This window comes from Vigna umbellata, chromosome 5 (genome assembly GCF_029865625.1).
Source record: "Vigna umbellata cultivar VRB3 chromosome 5, Vumbellata_1.0, whole genome shotgun sequence".
Classification (NCBI taxonomy): domain Eukaryota; kingdom Viridiplantae; phylum Streptophyta; class Magnoliopsida; order Fabales; family Fabaceae; genus Vigna; species Vigna umbellata.
This window is the reverse complement of record NC_142169.1, coordinates 28,945,373-28,964,777: the sequence shown is the minus strand read 5'-3', so window position 1 is coordinate 28,964,777 and position 19,405 is coordinate 28,945,373. Positions and strand designations below refer to the sequence as shown.

Below are 19,405 nucleotides of genomic sequence, written 5' to 3'. Positions count from 1 at the left end.
TATAAAATTTGTTGAATAACAAACTTTAAACATTTGATTTAATGTATATAGAGTATCATGGCAGTGTGATAGGATATTTATTAGATTCATTATTAGTCAAAATATTTCTTGAAGTTATTTTTGATAACAAAGAGTTTAAATATTTAATAAATTAGTTATTTTTCCAATCAATTTTAGTTTAAATTTGACCTTTTTTTTGTTTTTTAATGACAAACCTCTAATTAAAATTAAAAATAAACACACTTTACTTGTTAAAAATGATTGACATAAACAGTAAAGACTATCCTTAAAATATTCAAATTAAGAAAAATAAAAAAATTACAAATTATAAATTTAAATATTTGTTTAAGAATAATCTTGTGTTGTTTTGTTAAGGTGATATAATGGCATGTAGATTCCCAAACAGAATAAACTAGACTAAAATAAAAATATAAGTTACTTCAATATTATATGCAAATAACTGCTGGTTGGAAACTTCAATCATACTAAATCTTATTTAAAAATAGTAATATCTGCAATACTCTTTCATTTACAAATAAAAATTAATTCTAGTTGAATTGCATGAGATATCTCAGACTAGATGCTGACTTCAAACTGTATAATGTTTATCTATTAATGGTAAAGAATAGTCAAGTGACAAAGAAAATTAATATCTCATAGAATAAAATGACATTTTATATTTGTATCATTTAAAAAATGATAGTAATATATATAACAAATACTCATGATAATTTTATGTGTATTTTTTTAAAGAATAATTGTTTTTATTATTTGTCATTCGAACATGCTTTATGTGACACGAGTTATTCATGCACGATGATGCAATGTTTAATTTTATTATCATTATGACGTGTCTTATTTATAGTTTTTGTTTGACTTGTAGATATTTTATATATTAAGATTTGTGCTATTAAAATATATTTTTTATTAATAAAAGCGACAACGGATATCTGATGTTACCGATAACATCCACTAGTATAGCTAAAATATTTTAATAAATATGCCAAAAGAGTGTTTAGAGTAGAGTTTTTCTTATCAGGTACCTCTTTTTAATATATTTTTCTTAAATGTGTTTAATATAGTAAATATTTTAAAAATGAATTATAAAAAAAAATAACATTTTCTTGAATTTTGATTTATATTACACAATTAGAGAAAGTATATTAACCTTGTTGCTTTCTCTATTTCTTGTTTGAATTTTTTCATATTATCTTTTATTTAGTTAAATTTACTACTATCATTAATTTTTTTATTTATGTCTAATAATTCCCATAAGTAGATTTTTCCCTAGTAATATTTAAAAATTATAAAAACTAAATATCTAAACTATAAATTAAATACAAAGTTGTTAACAATTCTCACAAGATGATATTTATAAATTTAAATATATTTTATATTAGTTACAAGGTGTTATTTTATTCATTACAATAATAAAATCTAAATATATAAATTAAACTTGAAATTGCATTAATTAGAAAATTCAATCTAACTTAAGATTGAAATTAATTTTTCAGAAAAGAAAAAACAACTTTTATCTGGATACTATTATTTTAAAATCAATATATAAATACATAAAATATCCAAATTAAAATTTATAGGGTTGAAACTTTTAAATGACAGAACACGTTACTTATCTCAGTATGTAATTTTACCGTTTGAAATTTGAAGTGGATGCATGCTGCTACCTGTCACTGAAAATCGGCTCATGCCAATGTTAACGTTATAATTGTTTTGTTTATCTTCCCAACGATGAAGACAATATCATGAAGACAATATCGTGAAGACAGTGAAGACAGTGCAGTAAATAGCAGCCATGTCGCAAGAGAAATGCAGCTTTCGATCGATCCAAAAAGGAATTGCCACCTCAAGCAACCGACCACCACCACCGTTTGCTTCGCCAATCCATATCATTTACCGACTGTGAAACTTGCATTCTGACATGATACAACTTGACAGCTGATATCCAAAATAACTAGTTTTTTTTTTTTTTTACAGTATCCAGTACTGTTTTAAAAAATAATATAAAAAGTGTCTCAATAAATTCTTTCCTTCCACATCACTATACTGTTATCCTAAAGATCACTTCATTGTACCGGTAAAAGTCTTTAAATCAACCCAACATAGATCTTGCTGGCAAAGAGAAATCCATTGGTTGAAAAAACTTTCTATGACATAACGTTTATTTTTACAGTTTGAAGTAGGAATGCATGCAGATTCTACCTCACACTGCAAATTGACACGCCAATGCTATTGTTGTAATTATTTTGGTTATCTTTCCTAAGTGATGAAGACACAAACATGAAGACATGCAGAGTGGTCTATGGCAGCTATGGCTTGTCACGAGAGGCTTCAAATCAACCCAGAAAGAACTTGCCACGTAAAAATCAACCGACCACCACCGCTTGCTTCTCCAATCCATATCCTTTAGTTTGGTAAAACACTGTAAAACTTTAGGTTTTCATTAATATATATTTTAATTTATTCTCATTCAAGCACTAGTGTTTAATTACAATATGACAAGTGATATGTATGTATTATACAACGGTCAATTGTGATTCATTGCTGTATGTATTACACGTCTAAACATCACATTGGCGATGCAGTTGGCAAAGTAAAAAGTAAACTTTTTCTTTTCTCAGTTTATGCTTTTTATGTTAAATTTGATTTTTTATTTGTTTTTCTTCATGCACTTTATAGTTACTAATTATATAACTGTTTTCTTTCTAATTTTTAATTTATATATTTTTTAAAGGTATCACAACTTTTTTTTTTGCAGGAGTTGACTAATAGTCAGTTTAGTGTTATTCTTTTTAATATTTGAATTGTGTTCAATTTGTAGTTAATAGCAAAAAGTTGATTTTAGGTGAATTTAGAGCAAATTATAAATTATATTTCAGATTTTATGTGTGTAGAAAACTTAATTATCATTTATGAGGACATCAGTTGAGAAAATAAACAGTATTTATTATGGGTATCAAAATATAAAATTTGTTTAATGTTTCTCAACAAACTTTAAACATTTGATTTAATGTATATAGAGTTTCATGGCAGTGTGATAGGATATTTATTAGTCAGATTCATTATTAGCCAAAATATTTCTTGAAGTTATTTTTTATAACAAAGAGTTTAAATATTTAATAAATTAGTTATTTTTCCAATCAATTTTATTTTAAGGATAGTTTCTAACGGTAAATTTGACCCTTTGTTTTTTAATAACAAACCTCTAATTAAAATTAAAAATAAACACAGTTTACTTTTTAAAAATGTAGATTCCCAAACAGAGTAGACTAAAATAAAAATATAAGTACATGGAAGGAACAACTTCATTGACCATTCTTAATATTCGAGATAACAAGTTGAAAATTGATATCCGCCGCAAACATAGTCTGTGAAAAGTTATTTCAATATTATATGCAAATAACTGCTGGTTGGAAACTTCAATCATACTAAATCTTATTTAAAAATAGTAATATCTGCAATCTATTTCATTTACAAATAAAAATTAATTTTAGTTGAATTGCATGAGATATCTCAGACTAGAGGCTGACTTCAAACTGTATAATGTTTATCTATTAATGGTAAAGAATAGTCAAGTGACAAAGAAAATTAATATCTCATAGAATAGAATGACATTTTATATTTGTATCATTTAAAAAATGACAGTAATATGTATAACAAATACTCATGATAATTTTTTGTGTATTTCTTTTAAAAATAATTGTTTTTATTATTTGTCATTCGAACATGCTTCATTTGACATGAGTTATTCATTAACTGGAAGATCGATCATGCAATGTTTAATTTTATTATCATTATGGCGTGTCTTATTTATAGTTTTTGTTTTACTTTTAGATATTTTATATATTGAGATTTGTGCTATTAAAATATGTTTTTTATTAATAAAAGCGACAACGGATATCTGATATTACCGATAACATCACTTGCATGGCTAAAATATTTTAATAAATATGCCAAAAGAATGTCAAGGGTAGAGTTTTTCTTATCAGTTATCTCTTTTTAATATATTTTTCTTAAATGTGTTTAGTATAGTAAATATTTTAAAATTGAATTATAAAAAAAATAACATTTTCTTGAATTTTTATTTATATTACAATTAGAGAAAGTATATTAACCTTGTTGCTTTCTCTATTTCTTGTTTGAATTTTTTCATATTATCTTTTATTTAGTTAAATTTACTACTATTATTAATTTTTTTTATGTCTAATATTTCCAATAAGTAGATTTTTCCCTCATAGTAATATTTAAAAATTATAAAAACTAAATATCTAAACTATAAATCAAGTACAAAGTTGTTAACAATTCTATAAATTTAAATATATTTTATATTAGTTAAAAGATGTTATTTTATTCATTACAATAATAAAATCTAAATATATAATTCAAACTTGAAATTGCATTAATTAGAAAATTCAATCTAACTTAAGATTGAAATTAATTTTTCAGAAAAGAAGAAACAACTTTTATCTGGATACTATTATTTTAAAATCAATATATAAATACATAAAATATCCAAATGAAAATTTATAGGGCTGAACTTTTCCATTTCTTTCAAAATCTCTGCACTGTTATCATTATAAATATAGTTTTCATTACCTGCAAACCAAAACCACACATATTGGTTGAAGAAACTTTTAAATGACAGAACACTTCTCTTATCTCATTATGTAATTTTACCGTTTGAAATTTGAAGTGGATGCATGCTGCTACTTGTCACTGAAAATCGGCGCATGCCAATGTTAACGTTATAATTGTTTTGTTTATCTTCCCAAAACGATGAAGACAATATCGTGAAGACAGTGCTGTAAACAGCAGCCATGGCGTGTCGCAAGAGAAATGCAGCTTTTGATCGATCCAAAAAGAAGTTGCCACGTCAAGCAACCGACGACCACCGTTTGCTTCACCAATCCATATCGTTTACCAACTGTGAAACTTGCATGCTGAGGTTTATTTTAATATTACATGATACAACTTGACAGCTAATATATATAAAGGAAAATGATATATCGACAACGAATTTTTGCCAACAATTTGACAACGCCAGGTGGCGTTTTTGCATTGGTCAAATTTAATAAAAAGAAAATAGAGAGAGGTTATCAGACTAAGGACAAAATTGGAAGAAAAGTTTACAAGTTTAACATTTTTGGTTTCGCGGTTTTCGTTTTTTCGCTCTCACCTCTACACTTCTTTCATCCCTTTTATTTTCTCTCTCGATCTAACCTCTATCTTCTCTGTCGTTCTAACCCTATTCTTGTATCTTTTTTCTGATTCGAAGTCTGGTGGCGGTTTGGGTGTCATGAATTTAATTCTTTTTACGTTATGTGTGTTATAATGAATAAAGGTGTTATATTGAAAAAAGAACGCAGAATATTAATAAGTATTTAAAATGTAGGCAATGGTTTCAGAAATGAATATAAGTTGTGGAATTTGTTGACCAAAAAACCATACAAGTGAATTTAAGGGTCATTACTGGTTGGGAGGTTATGTTTGGTGACCCCAAGAAGTGCGGAAGAAGCCATTCTTACTGAGGGGACCAAGTTGGACAAGTGCATAGCTAATCTGCAGAAAAAACATTGTCGTAATCATTTACAGTGGCCTCGTAAACGATTACACGAGAGAAATCACTGTTTTGTACAGAAAGTTGAACTGAAGTAGTCAGTTGTGGTGTCCTGGGTGATCATGGGCAAAAACTGTTAATTTAAAGCACAAGTCCACTTGTATTTAATTGGTGTTGGTGTTTGACTGGTGGTAGAGGGTGGTAGGTGATGGGAGGTGACCCCAAGAAGTGGGGAAGAAGCCATTCTTACTGAAGGGACCAAGTTGGAGAAGTGCATGGCTAATCTACAAAAAAAACACTATTGTAATCGTTTACAATGGCCTGGTAAACGATTACACGAGAGAAATCACTATTTTGTACAGAAAGTTGAACTGAAGTAGTCAGCTGTGGTGTTATGGGTGATCATTGGCAAAAATTGTTACTTTCAGGCACAAGTCCACTTGTATTTACTTGGTGTTGGTGTTTCAGTGGTGGTAGAGTGGAAAGTGATGGGAGGTGACCCCAAGAAGTGGAGAAGAAGCCATTCTTACTTAGGAGACCAAGTTGGACAAGTGCAGAGCTAATCTGCAGAAAAAACACTATGGTAATCGTTTACAGGGTCCTTGTAATCGATTACAATGGAAAAAAAGGCCTAAACTTGATTACCATGACATAATTTGAAAGGTCTTTGAGTATAGATTACAACAAAACAAGAATCAACTCATTTGGAGTTCAGTGGAGAAAGTTATGAGCAAAAGAACAAGCAAAGGTCAGAGTTGGCAAAAATATATCAAAACGCTAACTTGAAAGAATAAACTGTACCAACTCAGATGTCCAAAAATTACAAATTAGTAGTCATTGGAAAAACTTTTGAGTCTAGTTTCTAATAAAAAAAGAATCACATCATTTGGAGGTCGGTGGGAAAAGTTATCAGTAAAATAGCCAGCAAAGGCCAAAGTTGACAGCATGTTATCTCACCCAAGTTGCTCATCTCATAAACATTGTTTCTTTCCTCCATCATGGGGTGCCAAAACATCACTTCTCACCCTATACTCACACTTAACACCAAAATCAAGTGAAAACCATGAGATTTATGCCAAAAAATTAAAAATTTTGACTATGGTCACCTAGGTTACCACAACTGACTCCTCCAGTACAAGTTTCTTTACAAATCCTGGATTTTGTTCGTGTAATCGTTTACCAAGCATCTGTAAACGATTACAGGTGTATTTTTTGGTGCAGAAGTTTCAAGACTTCATCTAAGTTGTTCATCTCATTAAAATTGTTCCTTTCCTCAATCATGGGGTGCCCAAACATGACTTTCCAGATTTTACTCACACTTAAACACTAAAATCAAGTGAAAACCATCAGATTTATGTCAAAAAATTAAAAATTTTGACTATGGTCACCTAGGTTACCACAGCTGACTCCTCCAGTACAAGTTTATGTACAAATCCTGGATTTTGTTCGTGTAATCGTTTACCAAGAATTTGTAAACGATTACAAGTGTATTTTTGGGTGCAGAAGTTTCAAGACTTCATCTAAGTTGTTCATCTCATAAACATTGTTCCTTTCCTCAATCATGGCGTGCCCAAACATGACTTTTCAGCCTCTACTCACACTTAAACACTAAAATCAAGTGAAAACCAATGGATTTATGCCAAAAAATTAAAAATTTTGACTATGGTCACCTAGGTTACCACAGCTGACTCCTCTAGTACATGTTTTTGTACAAATCTTGGATTTTGTTCGTGTAATCGTTTACAGTGTCCTTGTAATCGATTACAGTGTCAAAAAAGGCCTAAACTTGATTACCATGACATAATTTGAAAGGTCTTTGAGTATAGATTCCAACAAAACAAGAATCAACTCATTTGGAGTTCGGTGGAGAAAGTTATGAGCAAAAGAACAAGCAAAGGTCAGAGTTGGCAAAAATATATGAAATGCTAACTTGAAAGAATAAACTGTACCAACTCAGATGTCCAAAAATTACAAATTAGTAGTCATTGGAAAAACTTTTGAGTCTAGTTTCTAATAAAAAAGAATCACATCATTTGGAGGTCGGTGGGAAAAGTTATCAGTAAAATAGCCAGCAAAGGTCAAAGTTGACAGCATGTTATCTCAACCAAGTTGTTCATCTCATAAACATTGTTTCTTTCCTCCATCATGGGGTGCCAAAACATCACTTCTCACCCTATACTCACACTTAACAACAAAATCAAGTGAAAACCATGGGATTTATGCCAAAATATGAAAAAGTTTGACTATGGTCACCTAGGTTACCACAACTGACTCCTCCAGTACAAGTTTCTTTACAAATCCTGGATTTTGTTCGTGTAATCGTTTACCAAGCATCTGTAAACGATTACAGGTGTATTTTTTGGTGCAGAAGTTTCAAGACTTCATCTAAGTTGTTCATCTCATTAAAATTGTTTCTTTCCTCAATCATGGGATGCCCAAACATGACTTTCCAGATTTTACTCACACTTAAACACTAAAATCAAGTGAAAACCATCAGATTTATGTCAAAAAATTAAAAATTTTGACTATGGTCACCTAGGTTACCACAGCTGACTCCTCCAGTACAAGTTTATGTACAAATCCTGGATTTTGTTCGTGTAATCGTTTACCAAGAATTTGTAAACGATTACAAGTGTATTTTTGGGTGCAGAAGTTTCAAGACTTCATCTAAGTTGTTCATCTCATAAACATTGTTCCTTTCCTCAATCATGGGGTGCCCAAACATGACTTTTCAGCCTCTACTCACACTTAAACACTAAAATCAAGTGAAAACCAATGGATTTATGCCAAAAAATTAAAAATTTTGACTATGGTCACCTAGGTTACCACAGCTGACTCCTCCAGTACAAGTTTCTGTACAAATCTTGGATTTTGTTCGTGTAATCGTTTACAATGTCCTTGTAATCGATTACAGTGTCAAAAAAGGTGTAAACTTGATTTCCAAGGCATAATTTGAAAGGTCTTTGAGTCTAGATTCCAACAAAACAAGAATCAACTCATTTGGAGTTCGGTGGAGAAAGTTGTGAGCAAAAGAACAAGCAAAGGTCAAAGTTTGCAAAAATATATGAAACGCTAACTTGAAAGAATAAACTGTACCAACTCAGATGTCCAAAAATTACAAATTAGTAGTCATTGGAAAGATTCTTGAGTCTAGTTTCTAATAAAAAAAGAATCACATCATTTGGAGATCGGTGGGAAAAGTTATCAGTAAAATTACCACAGCCTTTATTCAACACTCTCAGTCATCCCTTGCACAACTTGCTCCCCCACTCATGAGGGGTCACTCCACACTCCTTGGCCTCACATCACATCACCAACCACCCTCTCCCACCACTGAAACACCAGGAGCAGCCTAAGACAAGTGCAAAAATGCCTAAAAGTCACTTTTTTTGACAATGGTCACCCCTGTGAACCTGACTGACTACCTTAGTTGGACTTTCTGTACAAAACCTTATTTTCTCTCGGGTAATCGTTTACCAGGAAGTGGTAAACGATTACCACAGCCTTTTTTCAACACTCTCAGTCATCCCTTGCAACCCTTGCTCCCCCCACTCATGAGGGGTCACTCCACACTCCTTGGCCTCACATCACATCACCAACCACCCTCTCCCACCACTGAAACACTAGGAGCAGCCTAAGACAAGTGCAAAAGTGCCTAAAAGTCACTTTTTTTGACAATGGTCACCCCTGTGAACCTGACTGACTACCTCAGTTGGACTTTCTGTACAAAAACTTATTTTCTCTCGGGTAATCGTTTACCAGGAAGTGGTAAACGATTACCACAGCCTTTTTTCAACACTCTCAGTCATCCCTTGCACAACTTGCTCCCCTCATTCATGAGGGGTCACTCCACACTCCTTGGCCTCACATCACATCACCCCCCACTCAAATTGTGATTCAAATGAACTGGTTTTGACATTGGTCACCCATGTTACCCAGAATGACCACTCAAAGACCAACATCTTACAAACAAGCCTGCAACTTAGCAAACACAAAACTTGACCACATTCTGAAATCCACAAACCCACAACTCATAATAACAATGGTATTCAAAAAATAAAATATGAGACCAACTCAAACAAAAACTCAAATTTTATATCATTCAACTAAATCCGATACATTACACTTTGTTTTCTTAATCTATTTACAATGATTACAATGATCATTTACTTTTCATTAATCAACTAAATACACATATCACTCATTTTTTATTCTAAGCACTACGGTTCCGGTGTATGGAGTCCTAAGTGCTCTTCCCTTGTAAAGCCTTCGTGGTCACCGGACCTTGCCATTCCGCACGATAACTTGTACGAAAAACACCACCTTTACGAAAATGGAGGGAGACAACACCACGCACACAGAACAATCACATAGAAAGCAAAGTGAAGAAGCACGAAACGCGACTTTCAGGAGACGGGACCTTCACGAGACGGGACCTTCGTTTCCCATGAAACAGAGAAAGGGGTATTTTCGGATTTTCAGTTAAAAGAAGGGTTACGGACTTCCATTTCGAAGGTTTTTATAAAATATTCTTTTTAAAACAAACCAATGAAAATAGGACACGTGGCGTTGTAAAAAAAGTGTTAAGAAATCGTTGTTGGAATATCGCGGTCCATATATAAATATGTCAATTAAGTTATTTATTGTTACACATTGTACATAAAAACTAATTTTTTTTTATTTATAATTTTTACTATTTGAATTTTTTTTCTTTTGTTTTTAGTTTCTGCGTTCTATATCACTATATATTTGTATTTTTTTCTCATCCTACCTTTTTTGTTTGTTGTCTTTCCCACATAGTTGACTAAGCAGTTTTGTAACTTTTTTTATATTTAAGTTTTGTTAATTCTATATTTAAAAAATCAGTTGATTTGAAGTGGATTTACAACAAATTATAAACTAGTAACTCAAATTTTATGTATCAAAAAAAACTTAAGAGAGGTATTAATTAGTATTTAAGGACATCGGTTAAGAAAATAAAAGTATTTGTTATGTGTATCAAAATATAAAAGTTATTCAATGTTTACCTAAATAACTTAAACATCTGATGTCATGTATTAATGTTTTATGGTAAGTGTGTTAGGGTATTTATTAGTCAGATTCATTAACCAAAATATTTCTTGAAGGTTGTGTTTGATAAGATTTATCTGTTACTCCAGGGATGAAAATTAATTGAACTTTGATAAATTAGTTATTTTAACAGTTTATTAATATAAAAAAAACCTATTTTCATGTAATCTGTTTCGACCGGATCCGGGGATTCTGTTAAAACACACAAGTTTGTCGAAGATCGGGCGGACGATCACGAACGGTAAAGGCTGGCGAACGAACGATGGAGCTGCTATGGACCGGGCGGACGCTTTCTCATCAGCTGAAGCAGATCGAGCGGCTCTGGCGCCGGGGGCACTAGAAGCTGACGAAAACCGGACGATCGTTGCTGAATCCCACGAACTGAAGAATGCTGGGCCATGCGTGTGGCGGACGGTACAGTTACGGTCTGACGCTGCTCCACGCTCTAGGTTGGAGACCGGGCGGGTTTCTCCCTATGCACTCCCGGTGGTCGTCCTCCTACTCCAAGCCGGGCGGTCGGGTACCTGTCAAAGGCACTCCGACGCTCAAGTCAGTAATATGACAGAGCGGTCTGTGATGCATGTATATATTGCATCGTAAGGAAATTCATCCAGAACTCATACCTGGAACCTTTATTTATACTGATTGTAATGGGCTTTTACCTTTCGTGGGCCTGAAAACGGCCCAATCGTACCTTAATCTTCATTAAGGGCTTTAACGAGTCATTAGTATTTAATCGCGTAGTTGACATAGTGAATGACGGTCGTGACGGTCGGTCAGTAGGGCGACCGGCCGAGGATGCCAACCTGGGAGGGACGGTCGAAACGGTCGGCCAGTAGGGTAACCGGCCAATGATGTCAACCTGGGAGGGACGGTCGAAACGGCCGGCCAGCAAGGTAACTGGCCAATGATGTCAACCTGGGAGGGACGGTCGTGACGGCCGGTCAGCAGGGTGATCGGTCACGATGGACACTCGGTCGGTCGGCCTGGATGGACGACCTTGGTGGGCCGCTCGTTCTTGATGGTCGACCTGGATGGACGACCTTGGAGGACCGTTCGGTCTATGTCGGCTCGGACAACGTTAGTTTGGACGCTCGATCATGATTGTGACCTGGGTGGGCGGGATTGGTTTACCCGCTCGCTCGGTCTATGTGTCAGGAGGACCGGTCGGTACATAAGCCCCCTAAGCCCGAGCATAATTTTATTATGCGAAGGGGTTTTGTAGATGGCTTTCATGGACAGGGACGAGATCCCTGGTTTGCTTTCTTTTCTAAGTTCTTTCTGCTCGTTGGTGAGTGGACGGAAGACAAACGGTCATGCTTGTTGAGGCTATTCAAGGCTGAGAATTTAGACTGAGGTTGAGGCCCTTGGACGTGGTCGATCTGGTGGACGTTTGGTTTATGAATGGTCGACCTTGGAGGATCGCTTGGTCCCTGTGTAGTCGGACAGCGTTAATTTGGACGCTCGGTCTGATGGCCGACCTGGCTGGACGTTCGGTCTATGTGTCAGGAGGACCGGTCGGTACATAATTTAATAGTTTTTCCAATCAAAATTTATTTTTTAAGTATAGTTTTTTTTTTAATTTTAAATCTTTCTTACATTTTGTTTAAACATAAAACATTTTACTAAAAATAAATAACAGTAAATTATAACTATTATCAAAGCACTGGAGTACAAACAATTTTTTTTTATAAATTCATATATTTTTTAAGAAAATATTATACTATTGTATAATATAAATTAAAATAAATAAATATTCTTGAAAATCACCATATTATTATTTAACAAGAGGCTGTGATAAAAGAATTGTTTTCTATCTGTATTATTATATAAAAAAAATTATACACGATTCTTTTTAATTTTAGGGTTTAATTATTTTTATTAATTTTATACAACAATCTTTTTAATTATTTTATTAATTTTATTTTTTAAGTAATATTTTTAAGTATAATTTCTAATTTTTATTTAAATATTTTTTAAGATGTAAATTATTTATAATAATAATATTATTTTTATATCATAAAAATAATGAACGCAAATGTACATAATGAAAATATTTCTACATGTAGGTGATAAAATGGGTCTACATAAAAGATTGTGGGTGTTGCTCCCTCCACCTCCACAACCTTCTCCCTCTAGCTCCCCAATTTTCTTTAATTCCAGTTGTATCTTCAAAGTTAAAATTTTTTACTTTTATTATTTTAATACTTTAATTTATTTAAATCTAGTTTTTCTATTTACTGCTTGCACCTATCATTTCATCTTCCATTTCCATTTCCGTTAAAGAATCTCTCTTCCGTCTGCAACCTCTCTCTCTTCCGTTTGCAACCTCTACGTTTCAGTTTTCTTTCTCCATTTCTTTGTTTTTCATTTTCCTAGAAAACCGTTTGGTGTGGAGCAGCACTTGGTGCGGAGGAAACCGTTCATTTAGCGTGGAGGAGCATGGATCTGCGTCGTCCAGGTTGGTTCTCCTTTCACCATTCTCGGTCCTTTCTGTTTCTCTGCTTCACTGTCCACGAAAGGCCAAAACGGATGTGGGACATCCGTTTGCCTTCGACGGATGTCCGACTTCCATCGACGGATGTGGGATATCCGTTGAAGGCCAATCGGATATCCCACATCCGTTTTGGCTCACGGATGCTGCATTTTTTTTTTAATATTTTAATATTTTAATATTTTAATTGTTTTTAGAATTATTATAACTGGAATATATATTTATATATTTGATATATTTTTTGTTAATTTTTTTTAGATTTTCTTTGACTTAGATTATTATTTGAATATTTTATAAATTTTTTTATTTGTAGTTTCTAAATAAATTGATTAAGAATTAGATACGAAAACTTTTATATATTTAAATTATTTTTATTTCTTGAAATAAATATTATCAATTTAATTGTATTTAATATTAGTAAATTTGTATTTGTATTTATTTTATTTATAGTAAATTTGTATTTGTAATAATAATTAATTTAATAATAATTAAATGGAAATGTATTTAAATATATTTTTTTAATTAATTAGCTAATTGTTTCTTTTATTTAATTTTTGTTGTAGTTAATAAATTAATTATTATTAGTTTAATTTATTTTGAATTGCATTTTTTATAGTTTATTCATGATATTTGAAATAATAATTTTCTTAATTTTTGAAATTAAACAAACAAATTATTGTTAGAAATGGCAAGAACACGTGGTGCATCTTTTAATTCTCGAGGTGAGAGTTCTCGAGGAGAGAGTTCGTTGCAGGGCGAAGCTCGGAGAAGACCTACCGTTTCTGCTCGTAGAAGTCGGGCAGCTCCTATCCAGGATGACCCCATAGCTGAGGAGCGAGCCGTTGAGGAACAAACATATGAGGCTATGAGACTCATGGTGAGGAGAATGCATTTGAGGCCCCTAACGATGATGACGATGAGGAGGAGCATGCAGATGTTCATGACATACAAGAGGATGTTGGTGGATTTCCTGGAGGTCCACACGATCATTCATTGCTGACGCACTATGTTCAGCATGTAGCTTATGCTATTTCCAAAGGCCTGATGAGTGCAAAAATAAAATTTATTTTATTATTTTTTAATAGAAATTTTATTAAATATTGATGTGTAGGATCGAGGGGACACACTGAAGTTGATCTCCCACGGAAAAAAAGTAAATAAGTTAGGATCATGCCACGAGGGAATTCAAGACATTGTGTTGAATTCCAGTTTGATGCCTCTTACAGGGATTTGTTATGATTACGTTGATAAGGGGTTACTCCTCGGATTCATAGAGAGGTGGCATTTTGAGACCACTAGTTTCCATCTCCCTATAAGGGAGATGTCGATTACTCTTGATGACGTCTCGACATTACTTCACCTGCCCGTGATGGGACAAATGTGTGATTTGGAGGAGTTGGAGTTTGAGGAGGCTCGTACAGCCCTTGTGCAACTGCTCGGCGTTGATGGTGGCACAGCAGGTGCTGAGATGGAGGACGCACGTGGTCCGAAAGTCAGACTCAGCTGGCTTAGAGAGATATATGTTCAGAGGTGTGAGTCACAGCATTGGGACTATGCTGCTAGAGCATATTTGTTGCATCTAGTAGGATGCACGATTTTTGCAAATAAGAGTGTCAGTTCTATACGCGTGTCTTACTTATTGTTATTTAGAGACGTACACGCGTGTAGCAGATATACTAGGGGTTTTGCTGTACTCGCCTATTTGTACGAGCAGCTCGGGGATGCGAGTCTCGTGTCCACGAAGCAGATGGTTGGATATTTGACTCTATTTCAGGTACAGTTATAACTTTGACATTTATTTCATGTATTTATTTCCATGTTCGAACATGGATGTAATTTAATTGAATAATTATTTTTTTAGAGTTGGATATACGAACATTTCCCTGGCATGGGGAGGAGGCGGTTGGTGACTTCTTACGATGATACCACACCACGTGCCATGAGGTGGCAGAGCCCTAGGCAGAGTTCCACTCTCGCAGAGATTCAGTCACAGTTGGATGCGCTGACATACAGTGGAGTTGTATGGCATCCGTATGAGGGGCATCGAGGCATTCGGCCATTCTTCGGCATCTGTATGTATTCTGGATGGATTCGGATTGGTGACACCCTTTGTCGTCATTTGCCTGAGCGTGTGCTGAGGCAATTTGGGTTTCAGCAAGACATTCCACGATCACCAACTACGGTTCCAGATGCAGATATAGTGGCCATTGATCATGTTTGGTTGCACTTCAGAGCTCACGTTGTGAGTAATGTCAGACATGCAGCATCCCCTTCTGACTGTGTTGATGGGTACATTCAGTGGTTCAGGAGGGTTTCACATCCTTATATTATTGCTGTTGCAGATGACGCGCGACCGGCTCTTGCGCCTAGATAGCGCCCCGATGTTCCACAGGAGGCACGACCCCATCGTAGATCGTCTCCACCTTCACCATCTGGCGCCCTGGTATGTTATTTTTCATTGCTTATATTATTAAATTTTGATCACCTTGTTTATTTAATTGTTTGATATAATTATAATGCAGGCTAGATTTAGGCGAATGGCGAGAATGTTTCAGTCCTTGATATCGTGTCGTCATGTGACCGAGGGTATTGTTGCACATCAGGTGTCAGTGGACTTGCTTCAGATTGCTAATGAGGGCATCGACGAATATTCCCCGACTAGGAGAGGGCAGAGGCATGTGCGTGGTAGACGGTCGACGTCTAATTGATACGACTTTGTATTTCATTTTTTCATTATGTATTACAAGACTTTATATTTCCTTTTTCTCATTATGTATTATTTGACATCATATTTTCTTTGTATTTGTAATAGACATTTATAATTTCTTATAATTTCAATGTTTTCATTTTGAGTTACATGTTCTTTTATATTGGTTATATATATGATCAAATATTTATATGTTTAAGTGGAAAAAAATAAGAACTTAATTAACAACAACTAATATATATATCACGAATACTGATAATATAAATATGTTCATACATAAATAAATACTACATAAATATCACGAATAATAATAATATAAATATCACGAATACTGACAATAAGTACTTAAATAACAAAATATAATAGTGTATTTTTACATATCTTCATACATAATATAAATATCACGAATCACCTAAGTCAACATAAGATGTTGTTATGTCCATCAACTGTTCAAATGCATGCATCCTACTAGTATAAATAGATGACCACGCTCGTGCCTCAGGATAACAGTGGGTTGAGGACATGATATTCACCATGGGCAACGGACAACCTTCTTGTAGCTTAACCTGCATTATACAAATTACAATAATTAATTGAGTGATAAGTAATTTTAAAATGAAATCATAAAAAAATGCACTTACCTGCACAAAATGACATCCATGAACATGTTCTATACAAATTAAGCGATGTTGAGTTATATCAGAAGGTGGTGTGGAACGTAGTGGGAAGATAGTATAATTTTGAGAGTATGACAAACACACTAAGATAACGTTATATCGGTTAGCAATTGCATAACCAATGTCTGGTAATGTCATCCACTTGTTCATGTTAGCCTGTTATGAATAAAAGTTGTTAGAAAAAAAAACAAATGTAATAAATAAACTACATAAAACGGGAAACACTTACCGCCGACAGTGATTGCACCAACAAAGAGTTCCTCAGTTCTTCTAGTCTATCATAGCCTCCTACAAGGCTTGCATATTCATCACGCCATGCACTGAGTTCTTTGTACAACTCATTCCTGATAACGGGCCATGAATCTTCTCCGAGTCCCAACAACGCAGCAATGCATCTATACCCACAGTGACCATCAGCCACAACATCAACAACGTCCACAATGAAGGGATGAGTAGTAGAATGAAACTGGTCTATCATTGGAACTCTCCTTTTCTTCATTGGTTTTGGATTTGATTGTAATTTACTTCTCATAGATGAAGATTCTATGTTTGAATGAAAGGCGTCCACATACTAAAAATATGATGGATCCCGCGTAGTAGACCTTTCATTTCGTTTAACTTTACTTTTTTGTGCACCCTTTGTCTTAACTTTATGTAATGGAGGGACCATTGATGTCAATGTAGGACAAACAATCTCAAGTATCTTCTGCTTGATGGTGACTTTACCGCCAACGTCAACCTCATTGAATCGTTCTTCTACTTGTTTCAACTCATCTTTAATGGATAACTGAGGCTCAGTTTCATTTAATTCAACATTTGAGAAATGCAATCTTTGCCACATGATATGAAATTCACCTATAGGGATCATCCTAGGATCATATCGTGCTAATTCACATGCACACGGGACACCAAATGTACGTCTCAATATGCATCCACACTTTGAGGAGTTCAATCCTATCTGCTGCACTATTTTCAATTCCTGAGCAATGAGATTCAATGCATATCGAGACACGCGTCCAATAAGTTCTCTATATATGTAGCCTTTAAAATGGTCACTCGTGAGCAACAAACTACTTTCAAATGACGCCTTAATCTTGTTGTGTTGTAGGATAATGACGTTATGAATATTATCCTAACAAGAACACAAATCACCCATACTATTGACCAGAACTTTCTTCAGGCTCCAATGAGCAGATTCAGCCCTGAAACAAAAAAAAAAACTTCAACAAGTGCAAATAAATATTTATCTACAAAACAAATAAATAAAATAACATTACAACATACCTATTTGTTGTTGTGTTCCCTAAATGCATTACTTTGTTCGTCCAGAACTTTACAAAGTATGTGTTGTACGGAATAATCCAAGTCTGATTGACATATTCAAAGAACAAAGGCCATGAACTGCTTGCATATTGAAAACCATTCACATACTTAGCAAACAAGCTTTCATCAGCACAATCCATCACATTTTCCCATGCATCCATCAACACTTCCCAAACCTCAGTAGAATGAACTAACATTTTGCATTTAGCTTTAACATTTTTAAGGATGTGGAACCGACATAACATCTGATATGACTTAGGGAATACATTTGCTATGGCATTCATCAAAGCCAAGTCTCGGTCAGTGACAATGACTTTAGGACCACCCTCAGATGTTAAAAATAAACCTTTCAGCTTTTCCAAAGCCCATGTGAAATTACTTTGCCTTTCAGTAGACAAGAAAGCAAATGCTGCTGAGAAGGTTAACTCTGTAGACGTCATACCCACAATCTCAAGCAACGGAAGTCTATATCTATTTGTTTTATATGTGGAATCCATCATAAATACAACATTAAATGAGTTTAACAATTTGACCGCATCGGGATGTGTCCAAAACAAGTCAGTAACAACCTCTGAATCATCAGCACACCTACTCCAGTGAATGTACTTATCCCGATCCAACAACATCATAAGTTGTTGTAGTTCAGTTCTGGACCCTCTTAATGATCGTTTATACGCATGCCTTGCGTTGTAGATTTGTTTAATCGTTGTGACATTTCGATCATTATTTTGTTTGAGTGTTAATAAAATATTTGCAGGTGTAACTTTACTCTTTGTCATATCAACCAGTAATGACTTCTCACTCGTATTTAACCTGCCAGCATAAGGGTGACCAACTAAAGTTTCAGCCAACCCATGGTTGTGATGTCCACACATCACCTTCAACAGCCATCCGGCCCCATCTGAACATGGTTTACCCTTTAATCTAAACGGACATTCACATTTACGAGTGCCGTATACACTAGCCACTGCATCAGCTTTGTATTTCCTATATTTTCCCCCTCTTTCACATCCAAGTATGACGAACGTTTTTCTTCCCCGTACACCAGTAGCTATGTCAGATCTTACTATTACCATAACAAATCCTAAATCATAAGTCATCCCTCTTACCCATTGAATTAAGTGCTCCCGTGAACAAAATATTTCATTTGTTGTAAATTTATTTGTTAAATCCCTTTCTACAACTTTGCTAATTGATGAAGACAAATTAGATTTCAAACTACAACCAATATCAGAATCCATACGAAGATATTCATCCATTTTAAATAATAATCACCTACAAAATTATAATGAGCCTTATTAACATAATTAATAATTAATCAAACAAATATACAAATATTAATATAATTAAATTATATATTTGATATAAATAAAATAATAAGTAATTTTTTATATAATTATAAAATTGTTAAATAATTAAAGATACAAAAATAATATATAAAAAATATATATTTTACAAAATTATTACATTTAAAAACTAATTATATATAACATTCAAAATTAAAAATTTAAATATAAACTAACATAAATATACGTTATTAAAATATATTAAAAATATAT

General features: G+C 33.8%; 1 protein-coding gene across 1 annotated transcript; it reads right to left on the bottom strand.

Moving 5' to 3' along the window:
* Positions 1-16,191: 16,191 nt before the first annotated feature.
* Positions 16,192-19,106, bottom strand: LOC148198067 (putative protein FAR1-RELATED SEQUENCE 10). Its single transcript, XM_088092207.1, has 4 exons — positions 17,780-19,106; positions 16,753-17,094; positions 16,488-16,679; positions 16,192-16,412 (listed from the first exon to the last, which is right to left on the bottom strand). The coding sequence occupies exons 1-4, from the start codon at positions 19,103-19,105 to the stop codon at positions 16,248-16,250; spliced, it is 2,025 nt and encodes a 674-aa protein (XP_087948333.1). The 5' UTR covers position 19,106; the 3' UTR covers positions 16,192-16,247.
* Between the last annotated feature and the right edge of the window lie 299 nt (positions 19,107-19,405).

Coding starts and splice junctions, on each gene's coding strand:
- LOC148198067 (XM_088092207.1), bottom strand. CDS start 19,105: ATGGATGAATATCTTCGTATGGATTCTGATATTGGTTGTAGTTTGAAA. Junction 17,095..17,779: donor TAATGTTATTTTATTTATTT/GTTTTGTAGATA, acceptor TCATATTTTTAG/TATGTGGACGCCTTTCATTC. Junction 16,680..16,752: donor TGGTGCAATCACTGTCGGCG/GTAAGTGTTTCC, acceptor TATTCATAACAG/GCTAACATGAACAAGTGGAT.